The sequence below is a fragment of the Engystomops pustulosus genome, chromosome 2 (assembly GCF_040894005.1).
Source record: "Engystomops pustulosus chromosome 2, aEngPut4.maternal, whole genome shotgun sequence".
Classification (NCBI taxonomy): domain Eukaryota; kingdom Metazoa; phylum Chordata; class Amphibia; order Anura; family Leptodactylidae; genus Engystomops; species Engystomops pustulosus.
This window is the reverse complement of record NC_092412.1, coordinates 24,818,930-24,838,128: the sequence shown is the minus strand read 5'-3', so window position 1 is coordinate 24,838,128 and position 19,199 is coordinate 24,818,930. Positions and strand designations below refer to the sequence as shown.

The following is a 19,199-nucleotide window of genomic DNA, read 5'->3' as shown; positions in this document are numbered from 1 at the left end:
TAATAAAAAACCCTAAAAACTCAAATCGCCCCCCTTTCCCTAGAACTGATATAAATATAAATAAACAGTAAAAATCATACACATTAGGTATCGCTGTGTCCGAAAATGCACGATCTATCAAAATATGATAATATTTTTTCACTGCGTCTAATCCCGTAACGGAAAATCGCGCCCAAAGTCGAAAATGGCACTTTTTTGTCATTTAAAAAAAAAATTCTATAAAAAGTGATCAAAAGGTCGTACAGTCCTAAAATTGATAACATTGTAAACGTCATCAAAATCCGCAAAAAACTACACCACCCGCAGCTCCGTACACCAAAGTATAAAAAAGTTATTAGCGCCAGAAGATGGCAAAATCCCCCCAAAAAATTTTGTACAGGAGGTTTTAATTTTTTTAAATCTATGAAAACATTATAAAACCTATACCAATTTGGTATCACCATAATCGCACCGACCCAAAGAATAAAGTAGAAATCTCATTTGGGGCGCACAGTGAAATCTGTAAGATCCAAGCCCACAAGAATACGGCACAAATGCGTTTTTTTTTTACCAATTTCACTGCATTTGGAATTTTTTTCCTGCTTCCCAGTACACGGCATGGAATAATATGTGCCCCAGCCGTCATGGCCATGCTCCCAATTTATGAAGAAACTTGTTTGAATGAAGACAGGAAGGTCTAGTCTTACAGATAAGTAATGTACTTTCTAAGAGGAATGAACAACAAGGAAAGCTCTCTAAATGTTTGATGCAAACAGTGACTGATGTTTTGAAAAATGGGGTTTAGCAAGACCCCATTATTGTTCTGATGGTTAGAGTAAAGATGAATATAGATGTCATGTAAATGGGTTTTTGGTATGACCAAATCCCTATTCAAGTAAAGGGAGTATATCTGAGCAGAGCTAAAATGTGAGGGGGTTTAGAAAGTGCCCATTACTATTTTAGTGGAGTGAGTAAGAGTGATCACATTTTAGAAGCTTAAGGGGTGTATTGAGACCCCATTATTGTTCTTTAGTGGAAATGGTAAAGGTGAATTTATTGACGCTGAACCCTTTTTTACTAAGAATGATCTGAATGAAGGAAAATTTATTGCCAAGATAAAAAAAAAAAAGTCTATGAATTTAAATTTTTTACTTTTTTTTTTTCTTATTTTTGGAAATGTTAAAATTTGGTGATATACAAACAGCTCCTGACTTTATTTGCGTGTAGAGTTCAGGTCCTGCAGTTTTAGCACCTTTTAAAGGGTCTTCAAAGGACCCGCGGTGGCTCTTGTGTACGTGTATATTGAGAGCAGGAACAGATGTAGGAGGATTTACAATCCACTACTGAAGGCTTTTTTTGTAACCATGCAGACTGTGTATGAGACACTCTATGATTCGGAGCAGGACTCCCCCCTCATGAAGTCATCAGGGGTCTTTCTCGCTGCTTCTGAACCTATGGACTAGTAGCCCAATTAAACACCTGTTTAAAAAAACTATAGAAGATGATGAGAAGCCGCACAACTTTAATACATCTTTACTTTGTGTTTTTCAGCAACGCAAAAATCCTTTTAACTCTGAAGGGGCATTAGAGGAAAGAGACCTAAACATTGAGAGTCCCGAGCCGATGCTGGTGAACGGACAAGAAGGAAAGAAAAGGGGTAAGTTAAATTCTTCTAACTCTTTCCAATCCATTCTGTCCTATATTGGTTTAGTTTTTGGAAGTTCTGTTCGTGAGCCTAGGGGTCGTCTGCTTGGAGCTGCACCCATTGGCTGATCCTTAAAGACTGTTGCTTCTTATAAGGCTACATGCACACTGCCGTTGCCTGCCGCACCGTAGCATGGCGGGCACACGGCAGCGCGCAGGGAGAGGAGGAGGTGAGCGCCGCTCACCCCTGCCCCTCTCCATAGTAACATATGGGGCACGGCGCCGTAATACGGGAAAAGATGGGACATGTTCTATCTTTTCCCGGGCTACAAAGCGGTACGGTGCCGCTCCCGTACGATGCCGTGAGCCCATAGAAGTGAATGGGGGATGTATATCGGCCGTATATAGGTCCCCCCCCCCCCATACATGTGTGTGTGAATGTAGCCTAGGAGATGGATATTTTAGATGGCCCACCATGACCGTGGACAGACAGGATTACCCTGAATATACAATTAAAGGAGCACTCCAAGGCAAGAGTGATCAGATATAATATCTAGTGCAAGGCTGGTTTTTTTTAAAGGGGTTGTTCAGTAAAAATAATAGCAATTTTTATTTTTCTATCCATCTTCATAGAATATATGTAAAATAATAACTTGTTACATACCGTATTTTCCGGACTATAAGGCGCACATAAAAGCCTAGGATTTCCTTAGAAATCCAAAGTGCGCCTTATAGTCCGGTGCGCCCTATGTATGGCGCAGGGCAGCGGACCCTACTTACATAGGTCCCCGCTACCGGAGACCGGAGACAGCAGATCTCCAGCGGGAACTGCAGACCACGCGGCACGAACAACTTCTGCCGCGTCGGTCTGCAGTTCCCGCAGGAGATCTGCTGTCTCTGGTAGCGGGGACCCATGTAAGTATGGTCCGCTGCCATCCTCCCCCCTGAAAGGACCCCCTTCCCCGCTCACCTCTCCGGTCGCTCCGTCTCCGCTCTGCCACGCCCCCGGAACTCCGCCACGCCCCCGGCCACCCTGCGCCTTATAGTCCGATGCGCCTTATATATGGATAAATTCCATATATAAGGCACATCAGACTGATGCGCCTTATATTCCAGTGCGCCTAATGGCCCGGAAAATACGGTACCCTCCCCACTGCTGTTACTTTTACTCCCGATTCCTGCTGCACTTGACTTTCTCAATGTTTCCCGACACTAGAGAGAGCACTAGTAGAAGCTGCTCAGTCAATCATTGGTAGAAGTTGTAACCTACCTCATCCACTGATTGGCTCAGATGTTTTCTTTGCTATGGTGGGGAAAGAGTAACTAATTAGATTTTTATATATTTTTACTGGACAACCTCTAAGCATGGTGTAAAAGGCATTTCATGAAGGAATGTTCCATCATGATAAACCAGGGACATTACTCATAGACCCAGGCACTGTGACTTTGGTAATCTTCTTATATTTGTTATACATGGCCTTTTTTTTTTTTTTCTAAAATCAACTTTTAAAATTATACCAATTAGCAAAAAAATGGCTCTACCCTTGCCCCTCTGTGCTGCAGCTTCACAGGCTTACACTGTGCTCGAGTACTGCCCCTCCCACTTTGTGAGATTACAGCAGGTAGAGTGATGAGAGAGTGTAACAACTTGTAAAGCTACAGCACACAGGGGCTCTGGTAACACCCCAGGAGCCTTCCTGACTTATTAGAATAATTTTAAAAGTTGATTTTTGAAGGAAGGAGGCCATGATAACAAATATAAGAAGGTTACCATAGTCACGGTTTCTGGATCTATGAGTAATGACTCTGGTTTATCATGAAGGATTTCCTTTTACCATAATTCACATCCAAAAATGTAATATATGTTTTTTTTTTTTTTTTACTGGCTGAAGATATTTTGATTTACTATGATACAGATAAGAAACATGTGTTGGGTCAGAAAATATAAAACAAAATATTGTATTTTTTGTTTTGTTTTGATGTTTTGGATATTTAGCCTTTTAACACAAATATTGGAATCTACAGTGTATACGTCATTTTTAAGGTTATGAAACTGGTTCCCGAACTGTAACTATAATGTGTCTATATCGTTGTCACAATCATTCCACATGGAGTACTGTGTGATCGACTGAATAATTTTATGTATATAATTATGTGTTAATTACATGTGTGATTTTGGAATCGTAATTGTATTATGTGATTTTACATAATTTTAATAATAAAATGATCGGAAATCAATGTACATATGGAACTCCTGTGTTTCAGGGATTTGAAATTCCTCCTGCTAACAAGTTGTGTTTCTATACATCTAAGCCCCATGAAAGTTAAAGAAAATCTATTAGCAGGTTTGACCATATAAAGCAGCAGCCACTGTTGGGTACTGTTCCTGGAGAGATATGTAATTAGACCTTTGTGTATGTTAGTAGCAGCAGGACTGTGAAATATATTCTAGGTTTGTAGCTGGATTCATGGGAGGGGCTATGCAGCAGAACGTTGCTCAGATCTCACACATCCGTGCATTAGAGTGCTCCAAATCCATCTGCAATACAAAAATGTAAATAGATTTTTTAACGTTCCTTAGTTCCTACTACTACTTAGAACGTCATACACAAAGGTATTATTACTAGCGATGAGCAGAACAGTTTGGGTTTGCCAAATTCGGCTGAACTGTAAACAAAAGTTTGGTTCAAGAACCTGAGTATATGGGAACTCTCTACTGATCTGTAACAGTGTGGTACTGGCACACTGTTACAGATCATACAGAATGACATGCCTTAAGTCTTGTACAGACTTCTCGCTGTCATGGGAATCGGTTGTTACTCAATGATGATGTTAAGGGGAGTGAGAATCCTAGGTAAAATGGTGGCGTGGGTGGCATTTAAAAGGCAAACCCATGATTGCAGATGTTGCCATTGAGGGTTTGCTGCACAATCCCGTCCTTAAGAGCACCGTGACCTCTACATCTGTCACGTGTCGTAAAGGTAAAAAGCTGATTGACTGGCTACTCAGCAGCTATTCTGGATGAACGTGAACCCGAACTCTGAAACCAAACCTGCAATGTTTGGTGCAGAGCCGAACATTGCAGTTCAGATCCACTCAACCCTAGTTATTATACATACTGTATGCAGCTTTGAATAGTCAAAATAGCTGACTTACTTTAAAGGAAACCTACCACTTCTGATGGTGCTTCTAAGTTGCAAATGCCGTGTACCAGCTCAGGGTGAGATGGTGCCGGCGCTTATTTTTGTTATGTTTTTAAACAGATGTAAAGCGTTTAAACGCTTTAGTAATCTTTAAATACGAAGTAGATTCACCGCACCATGGTACGCGCTCGGGGCACCTTGCATGCGACCACTTCGTGCATCTGAATTGGAAGCGGTCGTGCGCATTGTGCGTTTAAACGCTTTACATCTGTTTAAAAACATCACGAAAAATAAGCGCTGGCACCAGCTCACCCTGAACTGGTGCACAGCATTTGCAGCTTAGAAGCACCATCGGAAGTGGTAGGTTTTCTTTAGGGGGCCTGAGATTCAGTAACCCGGCACGGCCTGTCAATAGGGAAGCAGTGTAAGGGCCAATTCCCATCTGCGTTTTGGCTTCCGTTGTAACGGATTGTAATTTAAACAAATGTCTGGACGGATACATTAATGGAAAGCGAGGTATTCTTTGCGATTTGTGTCACATTTTTTTTTTTTTTCATTCACACTATTCTCCAAAATAACGGGAGGTCTAATGGAAGATGTAAAAATTAGATATCACAGCAAGTTTATTGAAATCAATGGGGACAAAACCGGATCAGTTATTTATCAATTTTTAAATGAAAACTGAAAATGGAAGCCTTAGACACTTAGACATTACCTTTTCCAGACTTAAAGGAAACCTACCATCAGCTCCTCAGGACTTTATATTTCTGCGATCGCGGGATATAGAGTTAAATTAAAGAGTTATATACAAATTACCCTGTTGCACCCGGGTTACGGCACCCAAGCGCCTCAGTAGCCTTGTATTATAATGTATGCACACCCCCTGTAGCGGCCCCTCTAGTTACCTATCCATGTGCTTTGGGGGGGGGGGGCGCGATATTGAATGTGTAATCCATGCTGCAGATCCTGCAACTGTCCTGGGTGGGACTTTCAGCCTGAGGAGCTTTCTGCTCTTTTTCAATGAACTGTTCTAGAAGCCCTTCCCATCTGCTCTAATTGACTGCTCAAAGTATCCAGTTCATTGAAAAAGAGCACAAAGCGCTTCAGGCTGAAAGTCCCACCCAGGACAGGTGCAGGATCTGCAGCATGGATTACACGTTCAATATCGCCCCCCCAAAGCACATGGATAGGTAACTAGAGGGGCCGCTACAGTGGGTGTGCATACATTATAATACAAGGCTCACTGAGCAGTCAATTCAAAATCTTGATACAGCGTCTACTTGTAGAAGAGGCTGTGGAGCAGCTTAATGCAAAAAGCTCTTCAGGCTGATAGACCCGCCCAGAGCCCTTGAAAGAAGTGCAGGGCTGGATTATACCGTCACTTTTCAGTCTTGTCACTACTTGCATCATTCACAAAGGTCTAATCACATAACTCTCCAGGGTGATGACCTATTGCTATCTGCTGCTTTGTATGGCCAAAACTGCTGACAGATGCCCTTACAGCACAATCACTATACAATGTATAGCACTTTTGCTTGTTAAGCTATAAAGAAGCTGCTGTCTCTTCCAGCATTGGTATGGTGGTAATGCAGGGTGTCTAACCCATACTGAGGACCTATCCTATGGATAGCTCATCAACTTTAGCCTTAGAAAACCCCTTTGAGTGCAGTTTAGAGCTGCTGCCTTCCAGACAACATTGATCTTTATGCCAATCGTTCCTTGACAATTTATGACCGGAATGAATACGCAAAAAAAACGCTTTGCTCCTGTGTCACGTCTTCCGCTTGCACATTGTGTATATCAGCTTCCTATCATTTTACGCTGCTTCATGTATAATCGATTCTCCTAAAAACCAATAAAGACTGCAAACAATCCTGTGGGTCTGAAATTATTTGTGATTTCCCCTCGGCTTTTTATGCTTCATCGATGCATTGCTTTTTGAGTTATGCATGCAGTCTATTGTTTCATCCTTGCCCTTATTTACATATTTTTTTGCAGACCCTATGTCATCCGTATATAAATTGGGTGTGAAATTACCTTACCCATCACCTATCGGCAGCAGGCGGTCATCACAGGAGGCTGAAGAGAACCCTCCAATGAAACAACCACCAGTGCCGAAACCTCGAAAGCTGGTGATAAATGGACAGCCTCCTGAGCACTCTAACTCTTCACTCCAGAGAGAGGATTCTTTGAACAGTAAGAACAAGCGTAAAGGAATTTTGAAGCGTAGGTCGAGTTCGAGCTCGACGGACTCGGAGAGTTTAAGAATTTCTCAAAATATTGAACCAACCAAATTGGTCTTGCCATCTTCACCCATTCTAGAAGCTGAGCAGTCTCCGTCATTTGATGACCAAATCCTTTCAGACAACTCGCCAGATAGGCAAAAACAAGTGAGGTTCTCTGAACGAGTTCTCCAAAAGCCACCTACTCCAAACCCAGAATCTTACAGCGTACGAGAAACGGATGAATTCGGTATTCTTGAACCTGGTTCCCATTATTATGATTTTGACTTTGTGGATCATCCTCATTACGAAGAGTCCAAACCAACCCAACACTCTCAAAACATAACTGAGGTTCTTAGCCAAAGATCCTTGGAAGAGGACCCAATTTCATTAACTTTGCAGACCAATCCAAGTGAGTGGAAACTGGAAGACCCAAGCCAAGGAATAAAAATTAACGGAGTAAATGGAACTCTAGATGAAAGCTCCCCTGAGATAAGCATTGATTCTGCTGGTAAGGGCTGTATAAGGAATGCTATGCATCACAAATCAGCTATGTAACACTTGTGCATGCATACATTCAACCCAATGTATTCCAACAAGCTGCTATGTCTAACCCTGGCAACAACTGTACTGAGCTGTCAGCCTGCTTAATGCAATAATAGTAAAGATGAAATTACTATTATTGATCACATTCAAATTGTCTGCTTTTCAATAACAAATTTTAAAGTTTATTACGTTTTTAGGAGGAGGGGCAAGTATTGAATTTTTACCTCCTTTTTGCAAGTGAGGATTACCTACAACCAGTGTGGTTTAGAGTACACTAAGTATTGCTCTTATTATATATAGGTATGAATGAAACTCTATTTAAAGGGCTTCTTATGGGGTTGTTAAACTTTGCTGCTTTCTTCCAAAATGACGCCACTTCTGACCACATTTTGTGCTGGTACTGCAACTAGGCTATATTAAAGTGAACAGAGCTTTTAAAAAAAAAAAAAAAGGGGGGGTTAGTGATTATTACCAAATTATGCAACACTGTTATAAGAATATACAAAATTTTTGCTCTGTTCAACTTCAGGTGTATTTAAGCTAACTGGGCATTTGCCCTGGGGCCCCCTGTATTTGGACTTTTGTTGGCAGAGGATGTATTGCTCCTTAATACCCCTTGGTTGAATGCCTGGGAGAAGATGCTTATCCTCTATCGCCTGTCTATATATCTATTCCAGGGGCGTACCTAGGAGAGGCAGGGCTCCATAGCAGACTTCTGATTGGGGCCCCCCTACACCCTCCGAAAATCGACATATTTAAATTCTTGCACTTTCATACACTTATGCGCACACATTTATGCACTGATGTATACACTAGCACAGATCTGTCCCAGTAGCTGTATACTGTAGAAGATGTGCACTGTTATATACACATTATACTGTACCATGTGCATGTATATAATGGTGCACATTCTTTAGTATGTCAGGTCAGATGCTGGGGCACCCTGACACTCTGGGCCCCATAGCAGCTGCTTTGGCTCCCACCAATGTAGTTATGCCCCTGATCTATCTGTCTATCATCGTTTGTGTATTTCCTATCTATATCTGTCTAACCATTCATCTATCTAGCTTCTTGTCTAATATATATATCTATATCAGATACTTGCCTACTACTGTTTGTAACTACAAAGTGTAATTGTGCAGGGCTAAAGGAGCCTCTTAATGACCTGTTCATAAAATAGTTTTAATTTTGGGGCCCCACTTTTAGTTTTGCCCTATGTCGAAAACCGGCCCGGCACACACTACCCATGTTCGGTAGGGGAGCTGTTTTTGGGAGAAAGCAGCCATGTTTCTCAGCCATCAGACAACCCCTTTTTAATTGGCTCCATAATGCTTCATTCACACAAGTATCTGTGCATCTGCATCGTTTAGTCATTAGCTTTATAGTCGGGTATATGTCTTCATTACCACAGTCTGAACAAGCATTTTCTTTTCCATAGGGATTAGGTTATAAATCACTGATCGGTGAGGGTTCGACAGCCCGGTCCTGGGTGTGATGTAAGCACAGGAAGTAAATTGGGTTGACTCTGTGTAGTAGCTGGAAGATGTAACGGTTACCTTTGTATTAAAGGGATTCTGCAGTTACAATATCCCACTGCTACACAGAGCATGGAGTCTAAAGGTTCTGGTTCTGTGTATGTCAGACCCCATAGCTAATCTGTCGCGGGGCTGGTTAGGCCCAGTTAAAATCTCTTAGGGCAGTGATGGCAAACCTTTTAGACACAGAGTGCCCAAATTACAACCAAAACCCATGTATTTTTCGCAAAATGCCAATGCGACAATTTAAGCAGTAACTTATTACTACCTGCTCTTTCGCGGGTTTGAATTGTATAGGCATCTGAGGACACCAATACCATAGAAAGAAGGAGAAAAAGTTTTTGGATTATCATTTTAGCTTCCTTCTAGGGTCCTGGGCTGCAAGAGGCCTTAAGTCCTGTCTGACGAACACTGCCCTTGGGTGATAGTAAGGGTGCCCATAGAGATGGCTCTGAGCGCCACCTCTGGCACCCGTGCCATAGGTTCGACACCACTGTCTTAGGTCTTCCGTGTGTTTAACTACCCCTGGTTTGAGTTCAAACTATCTGAACATCCGCAAGTCTTTCCATTATAACTTGCCACTCTATAGTCACCGGAAAGACTTGCTCCAATTCTCCTTTTTTTTTGTTTTGTTTTGTTTTTGGGATCAAAGTAACTGAAGACCTAACAGAGATATGAGCTGGGCCTGATATGTCCTGCATATAAACCATTTGACACCAGTGTTTCCCTACAGGAACAGACCTCTATGACAATGGAAACACCTGTTTGTCAACTACAAAATATAGAACAAAAATTGTTAATAATAATAATTTGTTTATACAGCATCAACATATTCCACAGCACTACACAGGATATATGGAACCTATGAAGGGTCCATAAATACAGAAAAACCATCCATCCTATAAAGGTTTGGAAAAGCTGCTCTCTGTTTCTTCAGTGTGGGATAACTAAGTTATAGTCTGTGGTGGTTAAAGGATTTACAAATGTTAAAGTATGTGACAATTATTTTCAAGGGTCCTTGTTGTTGTACATCTGATCCAATAACTGGTCAATGAATTTTTCAAAATTGACTTATTTTCTATGCGTCATCCTCGGTTTACTGTAAGCAATGCATTCTTAGACATTTTCTGTTCTAGATTATAAAATATCTTACTGGTTGTATAATAAAACACATACAAATTGTAAAACCGATTGGTATGGGCAAAAAGAAACAAATACCATTAGATGATTCAAATGATACATTTTTATCCTTCACTCAAATTTTTGGTATCACCCCTAAAGATATGCAACAAATAATCCTTTATTGAAAGTTTTTACAATAAAATATACACATAATAAGGCAAGGTTGGATGAACTACAATGCATTAAAACTATTAGGATAAAGGATTATTTGTTGCATATCTTTCGGGGTGATGCATTTTTATCCTTCGCTCAAATTTTTGGTTGTATAATAAAGTTAAAGAAACATTTATTAGGGAATACAAATTTAATGGAAAGTATAATTCACTTGGAGGACCCGGGATGTCCATGTGTCGTCCTATTCCTTTTCAATAAGGATTGTGTAATGCCTATGTTCTCCTGCGGGAGTGCTGCAGGGAAACTAAACATTTTGTAGGTGAGTTCCAACAGTCTATAATACTGCAATACCGAGGTTTAATTATGAAATGGCAGGAGGCTAGGTCCAAAGCAACCGATCAAATTCCGAATTGAAAGGAATTAAATGTAGTATTCCATCTACCTAATACAAGTAGTGGTTCCCGCCGCTTATGAACTGTTCTTCTGTCTTGTAGGTACAGAACCGTTGTATGCTGAAGTGAAGAAATCACCAAAATCGACCTCTTCGGATCAAGCCAAAGGTAACGTAATCTACTGTTCTTATATTGATAAAGAATGTTCATCCTGGTTTATATGGAAGAGCCCTTTAAGTGTACATAATATACAGCATTCTAAGGAGGTACTGGTTCTCATTGAGGAGATCTATGGATTCTTACACACAATGCTTCATGGGAAGAAGTATGCAAATTACTTCTAGTGCGCCCTGTAGTTAACTACCGGGTAGGTCAATGCCAACCCATAAGAGTTTTCCATGACTAAGATTATTAGATCTTTATATTCCCAGTCCAACTCCTGGGTCAGACATTGACTTACCATAGGTACCTATAGGTGCCTTTACAGAGTGTACTTCTAGAGGAGCGCTAATATTTCATATATTCTAAACATTCACACTATTGTTTTATGCTAACGAAGAGTCTAATAACAGAGCCTGATGTAGTTTTCAAACCTAATGGATTATATTTTTTTAACCATTTAAAGGGCCGCTGTCCCCATTTGTTAACGTTGTCCAAATTATTTAACAACCTAATAACTCATTCAAATTGTGTAGATAACAATTATTCATGGCGTTTAATGTATTTTTAACTCTCTATTGTAATCTGGCAAATAAAATATTATGATCGTCTGGCCTCGATCACCATGTCCCATGTTTTGAAACTTCTAAGTTTTTCAATAGCCTGGAGCATGCTGGATGAAAGGTGTTTAGGGAAATTTCTAATTTTGCTTAATTTCTGTTGGAAATGGGTGTATTTCTATTCTGCATGGTTTTTGGCTGTGGTTTTGTTCACAAATCTGATGTCCTTTCGCTCACTTTGTGTCGTTCTGTGTGAGTCTGTTCCATAGTAACCTCTGGAAATACAGTTAATGTTAATTTTCCCACAGACATCGAAACGGATGCCCTCATGGAGCCAAGATTCCATAGCCAAGGATGGAAGACTGAGAATACTGAAAAGCCACTAGAATTTGGAAAGAGTTATGGTGGAGGTGGTAAAATTAACTATGGACTACGTTCTAGCACTGACCAACCTGGGAAGGGCTATGCCTCCACCAATGAAGACATCTTGGCTCCTGAGAAGGCTACAAATGTGCAGTCCTCTTCTCAAAACTTTGTAGATGAGCCAAAGCCTGGAACGAATGGTGACTACTTCCCAAAGTGGAGACGTCCACGTTCTATGGAGATTGATGATGTAGTGGCACAACCAATGGCAGAGCAAGAATTTCCTAATGTTAACGTCAGAGATTATACTGACACATTTGTTAAGGCATATCCTGAAAACAGTTCCAATAACTCTTTGGGAGAATTTAAAACGGAAACTAAACGTCAGACCATCTCTCTTAGAAATGCACCAAACGTTGATGGTAGGCAAGAAGGACCATCATCAAATTTTCCAATAGCGCAAAATATGTCTATATCTTCTAGACCAGCAAGTGGAGATTTCAAAACACATGACACATTTTTACGTGATGGCAGGGATAGAAGAATCTCGCCAACATCTGCCAACTTTAAAGTAATGTCAATGAAGGACAGAATTCATGATACGTCAAGAGAACAGATGTCCAACCCATCCCAGTTTCAGAGCTTAAGGCATTTCTGGAATGCAGAAGACAAAAATTGGTCCAAGGGAGACTTGGACCCATCCCCGGAAAAAATCCTCACAAATGTCTCCAAGAGAAACAAGCCCACTCGAGCCGACCTTAAACAAAGGCATTCTAGGGATGTTCCTACAGATGACCAAAGTCTCCCTAGTTCATTTGACAGCCTATCTGAAGAGGAGCAGACTTCACAGAAAGTAACTTCTTGGTTAGCACAAACTCCTACTGTTTATGGTGTTGAAGAAGTGGATGCTAATGAAGATCAAGACCACTCTGGTGAAGAAGTTATGGAAAACATTGAGAAAACATTGGTTTACAGAAAACGCCAGGATGAGGAATTTTCAAACGCACTTCAAAAGCTTAAACATGAGGCTTTAGAGGCTCCTGTGATGCCAAAAACTGAGCACCTGAGGAGTGAAGACTTCCAGGTTTCTCCTGTTAAGGAGTCTGGCTTGTTTGATCGGAAGGAAAACAAGACCTCAATTTTGGTGAAATCGGCAGAGAGTCGTCCTGCCACTGGGTTTTACGAACGGGTTGTACAAATTAGTAACAAACAATCCCCTGCAAAAGAAGAAGAAAAATTTGTTGAACCTCCTTCCCAGCGTTATTCAACAGAAGTTGATGAACACGTTAATAGAACTGTTGCACCTGCAAAAATGGCAAATGAATTCAAAATTGGTTTTCAAAAACTTCAAGAAGAATATGAATCTGCGTCAAGCCAATGTGATGATGAACGCCAAGTAGAAAAATCAAACCTTCCAAGTGAGGAGCAACAATTGATTGAGACAAATGAAACTGTAGACATAACCTCTGTTCCTAAAGGGAATGACCACCAAGAATTTATTTCGGCACTGAAAAGGTTGGAAATGGAAGCTTCCACGCCAAGCATTGTTGAAGATGAGGATGAGCAACCTGAAGAAGTAGCAACCGTGAACACTGTAACCCCTGTGAAATCTTCTTTTCAAATTGGTTTTGATCATCACACGCCGATTGAAAACGAAGGGACATTCGAGACTCCTCAAAAACTCAATGTAACTTACGCAATTCAGTCTTCGCCACCTTATAATGAAGATACAAATGGAATTGAAGAAGTGGTATTGAAAACCACAGCACCAAGTAAAAAAGATGACAATGATCTTGTAGATGCCTTGAATAAGCTTGAGCTTGAAGCAGCTGCTGAGGATTCCAGTGTGGAACTGGAGGAAGTCTATGAAAAGCCAAAAATTACTCCAACTATTCAAAGTGCAAGAAGCAATTCTGGTGAACAAAGCTTTGTCACGCCAAGTGTTGATGTACAAAACCTTTCTTCCCCGACTCACTCAGTCGAAAGCACACCAGAAAACGAAGATGCCTATTTATACAGAACCAGAAGGTCTACACAGGAGGCAGATGATACTTTTGATGGACAAGGAAAGCTTCCAGTGGAAGAACCACCCATAGAAAAGACCATTAGTGATACAGAGGAGTCCAACTCTGACTATAAAAACCGATTACTGCGTCTGGAAGAGGAAGCTGCAGCTTCAATCACGGAAGAACCAGAGGATGAGTCCGTCAGGGAGACGTTCTCTGTTTCACCTGCTCCAACTAAGGAAGTCACCATTTCAAAGAAAGTGTTTTCTAGCGTTGAAACGACACCAACTGAGTTACCCTCAAGTCAACCAAAACCCGATACCTACAAAGAGCTGGCAAATGTTCCTCAATCTCCATCTGATCAGTCTGGCTCTTTCCCTGGAAGCGCAAGAAATGTGCTATGTGAGAAATTTTTTTTTTTCACTATTATAAATTATCTTTACTCTAATTGTTATCATTTTAAAGCAACTCTCCACCAAAATCTTTTTTTGTTTGTTTTCAAAATTTGTAGACCCTTGCTTCTATGTAGGACCAAAACTCCCCATATTTCCCATTGGGACATATGGGTTTTATTTGGGGGGTCTTTTGTTATTGAACCTACAAAGTCCTCCTAACAGGTCAGGCGATTGCCAGAAACCTCTGTTCCTGACCACCAATGAAAAGTTTTTGGTGGGGAACTTCTGTATTTCTTTTTTAACGAACATTAAGAAATCTGCCGTTGCTGATTTTAATGGGAATTATAATTTTTATCCATACAAATCGGCTGAATAGAATTAAATGGGTTGTCCACTTGGAAAATAATTGATTTTGTTTAACAGTTTTCCAATTAACTTTCTTTATCAATTTCACAAAGTTGTTTTTTTTTTTCTAGATCCCTGCTTACTGTCATTCTACATTCTACCTTCATTGTTTACTTTCTCTAGACAAAAAACGTCTGTGGTTATGTGATGTCACACAACTGTGATATAGCGGGACGTGCACCTGTGTGACGTCACATGACCAGGGATATAGAACGAGCCGTGCACCTGTGTGACGTCACATGACCAGGGATATAAAACGAGCCGTGCACCTGTGTGACGCCACATGACCGGAGATTGTTTTGTTTGTTTACTTCCTGTGGATAAAGAGAAAAAAAACAAAGCAGCAATGAAGCTTCCTGTTGAATGACAGCAAGCAGAGATCTGCAGATCTGTGAGGAATTGACCCAGAAAGTATATTGGAAAATTGTATAACTTTTCATTACGCACACAATAAGTGGAGACACTGGGTAAAACTGATACTGCTTAATGCCTAGTACAGGACCTAAGGGGGTTGGGTGTAACACTGGAATTTTTGTTTTGTGCTCTTTGAGTCTGTGTTGTACACTGTACCCTTAGGTCCTTGAACAAGGCATTACTCTGGATATGCAGTAGGCGATTTGGGCAGTAGCCCAGGGCCCATGGCCACACAAACCACACACCAAATTTTATACTGAGACCTTCACCCATGAACTCCTCATCTATCTGTTCCTGCTCTCAATACACATGTACACAAGAGCCATTTCAGGACCTTTTTGAAGGTCCTCAAAGGTCGAGAAACCACAGATTGAAAGCAGGAAGAGGAGCTAGATCCTACATTACCTAAAAAACTTGATTCTAGTACCATACGTAGGGAGATAATTCCAGACCTGTAGGGGCTATAACATTTATACAGCCCAGGGCGCATGGCAGTCTTAAAGGGCTATTCCCATTTCAGCAAATATATGTTTGTGAAGTGAAAAGTTATGCAATATTCTTTATGCATCAATTCCTCAGTTTTCTAGATCTCTGCTTGCTGTTTTTCTATAGAAAACTTCATTTTGTTACTTCCTGTGGACCATGGTCACACAGGTGCACGGCTCGTTAGTATCACAGAGGGTAATCAGAGCTGTGTGATATCGCGAGCCGTGCACCTGTGTGACCATGGTCAGATCTCTGTCCACAGGAAATAAACAATGAAGTTTTCCATCGAATGACAGCAAGCGGAGATCCAGAAAACCGCTAGGAATTCATACCGAAAATATGTTGGGAAAATTGCTTAATTTTTCATTTATACAAACAGTAACATTTTATTTGCTGAAATGGGATTACCTCTATAATCATCCCTGTGCGTATGTTGTTGGTAGACATGACTTGACTGACAGCGCGTAGAAATTTCTTTTTCAGTAGCCCAGGAGTTGTAATGTGCTGCCACCCCCTGGTGTATGATAACTTTGCTGTGTCTCTCGTCTTGTCTTAATAGAAATCTGAGTTTATGAAAAGGAAAGGCTTGGGGCTAAATTTCCCAGGGAATTTTTTTAAATAGTTTATTTTGATTAAATTTTTTACTGTATACAGTGTCGGACTGGGATAACTGGGTCCCACCAGTAAAATCTGATCTTGGAGCCCATCACAGCTATACATTTGTTACATAATTTATTAATATAATCACATAACTACATAGGATAGTTGAGATCCTCTATGCTAAATATATGTATAAATTACAGAGGAGTTACCTTATCCAGCACTACTTATGCAGGGTCTGGGGGCCCACCGGTGGATCCACCTGTTCACCTGTGGGGCAGTCCGAGCCTGACTGTATGCAATTTTTAATATACCACCTATAAATTTGGTATTTTAGTAATAGAGCAATTTATAATTGCATTTCTCATTGCTGTAAATTCTATGTAATTGTGTTCAGTTACTGAATATCTGATTTATATGTCTTAGGAGAAGGCAAAAAGGTGTTTTTGTAACTTAACCACTTCATCTTATGTTCATTTTATGCAGCAAACTCGCTTGGAGCTCGCTGCACTATATATATACTGTATCTGCGTTGAATCTGAATTGTTGGCGAACAACTTTATTATATATATTTTTTATGGTTAAATCCCTTTGAATATTTCTGCTTGTATTTAGTGATCGGACCCACGAAACAGCCGACTGTTTGGTTCATTTCATCAATGTAGACAAAATTACTATTCCCTACACCGAAACTGGATGGGATTTTTAAGACTGCCAAAATTTACAAACTAATATTAGAGTAGTCTCTTTCTCTCAGGTTCCTGACATGGTCTTTTGAAGCAGATCTGAGCATAACCTTAGGAAGTTTTCATTGAAAAACTCTAGTTTGAGGTCTTTTCACCACCTCACACATATGAAGCTGTGAGCTTTTATGATAATCTTCTCTGACAAGTAGATAATACATGCCCCTCCTCTCTGACATTAGAGAGGATTAAAATGGTCAGATACCAGGACTGATATCTCCAAAACTGTGGGATAGAAAAAAAAATTCTAAGTGCCCCTGAATCTGTGTAGCAGCCCCTACAGAATATGTTCATCTTCACATTTGTGAAGTGGTGAAATGCCCTCTATAATTGCATCTTTTTTTGGACTATCCAAATGTCTTTCGTATAAGACTGGCTTTTAATACTATTTACCGTATTTTTCAGACTATAAGGTGCACAAAAAATCCTTTGATTCTCTCAGAAATCAAAGGTGCGCCTTATAGTCCAGTGCGCCTTATGTACGAACCGTACTTGCAGACAACAGCTGCCTTGAACTGTGCACAGGTCTATCAGGTGCGCTTATAATTCGCTGCGCCTTATATATGAACCTAGACTTTTTAGCAGGCATTTATTGAAGGTGCGCCTTAAAATCCGCTGCGCCTTATAGTCCGAAAAACGCGGTATATGCTTCAGAAAAATGCTTAGATTTATACTGTTTGATTACTTTCCTTATCTCCTCTCCCTATCCTTTAAGGGATGCTCCCTTCTCATTAGAAAATATGGCTTATCCCTTCAGCCTTTGGTTAGTCCCAGAGGTTGAACCTTCCCAATCTTAAAAGGAACCTGTTACCAGATTTTACCCCTTAAACTACCAGCCAATTCAGGTGGGAGATGTGATTTCCTTTTTAGATTTCCTTCTTTTTTTTAAAATCTCACCTGATAACCTATCAAAAAAATCTCCTGCAAAGTCATGTGACAATGAGCAGAGAAGAGTCCTATTTTACCTGAGATGAGTCAAGTTTAAAAGCTGCAATGCGGAGAGTCTTATCAAACGCCCCTGTCTTAATTTCTATTGTGCATAGTAACATAGGAGAGTGTATTTTGTCACCACATTTCTCTGGTTTCTTATACTACTTTTTGAGACTTTTTTTTTTTTTTTTTTTTTTCTTTTGTCTCAATTGCAGGGGTGCACAAGCCAAGAGGGGAATTGAGCCTCTTGGCTCAGGCAACACCATCTGCTGCATGATGGGGGGGGGGGGGGGCAGCATTAGGGGAACAAGCAGAACTTGAGATTTAAAAAATAACCAAATCTCAGCACTGTTGTGGCGCTGCATGGGGAACCAACATTTAAAAAAACAAACAAACAAAAAAAACAAATGTACTTTACTACTGGATGGTGTGGAGGGGGTCCTCTTCTATAGTTAGCCTCAAGAAGTTCAGGTTCACACCTTTTCATGTCATCCCTTTTTTAAGCTTGACGGATGACAGCATCTTTTTAGCTTGACGGATGAGACATATGGTGGATGGGGCCTAATTTGCTGATCGGCGGGGGTCCGATGGGGTCTGAGGTACCTCTCTCAGACCCCTCTTTGCTCCTTGAGATGAGTGCAGCAGCTGGTTCTGCATAGTGCTATGGTGATGATGGAGATTGCGGAGTACATTCTCGTGATCCTGAGCTGTGGAGGGTCTCATCACTGAGCAAGGATAGGGCCTAACTTGTTTTGGTTGGAAAACCCACCATCGGCATGTTTCTAGATCCTACAAAACCAAAGATGGGGATGTCTGAAGTGACTCTACCAATGCAACCACCTCTTAGTCCAATTGGTCTCAGGTAAAATATGACTCTTCTCTGCTCATTACCATAGGAATTTGGAAGGGATTTTTTTATTGGTCAATGGGTGATCTATCCCATAAAAAGGGAATTCTAGAAAGGACATTTCATCCCCTACCTGAGGGGGCTGGTAGTTTAATAGCGGAAAATCTATAGGTTCCCTTTTTAAAGAGATAATCTGACTCATTTGCTGTTTTTAAATTGTACATCCATTTTTATCCATTTTTATGTTTTTAAGGAGATATTTAGGACATATTCTGTAGCTTATTTTGTATCCTTAATGACCACTGAATATGAGGACCTTGTTACGGAACTACAAGTTAGGGAGCATAGTAACCCTTTATTTATGTCCAAATTATAGCAAGGCATTCTTTTCTTCTTCTATTACAGACACGAAGCCAGACTCTTCTGAAGTATTAAAATCTAAGCAAGGTAAGCCAGCTCTTGTAGGCAGTCCAAATGACTCCAGTTCATCCAAAGATGATAAATATATAATTGAGAATATGAAGGCACAGGACG

General features: G+C 40.5%; 1 protein-coding gene across 21 annotated transcripts in view; it reads left to right on the top strand.

Annotated features, from left to right (window-relative positions):
• Window positions 1–19,199, top strand: part of LOC140117367 (synaptotagmin-like protein 2) — an 81,918-nt gene that overhangs the window by 44,396 nt on the left and 18,323 nt on the right. For 12 of the 21 annotated variants that reach the window (XM_072134022.1, XM_072134021.1, XM_072134015.1 and 9 more), the window contains 5 exons: window positions 1,531–1,636; window positions 6,765–7,499; window positions 10,860–10,925; window positions 11,785–14,247; window positions 19,071–19,112. In XM_072134022.1, the coding sequence (XP_071990123.1) occupies window positions 1,531–1,636; window positions 6,765–7,499; window positions 10,860–10,925; window positions 11,785–14,247; window positions 19,071–19,112 (3,412 nt within the window). The remainder of the gene's footprint in view (window positions 1–1,530; window positions 1,637–6,764; window positions 7,500–10,859; window positions 10,926–11,784; window positions 14,248–19,070; window positions 19,113–19,199) is intronic. The other 9 variants (XM_072134025.1, XM_072134034.1, XM_072134033.1 and 6 more) reach the window with 3 other exon arrangements.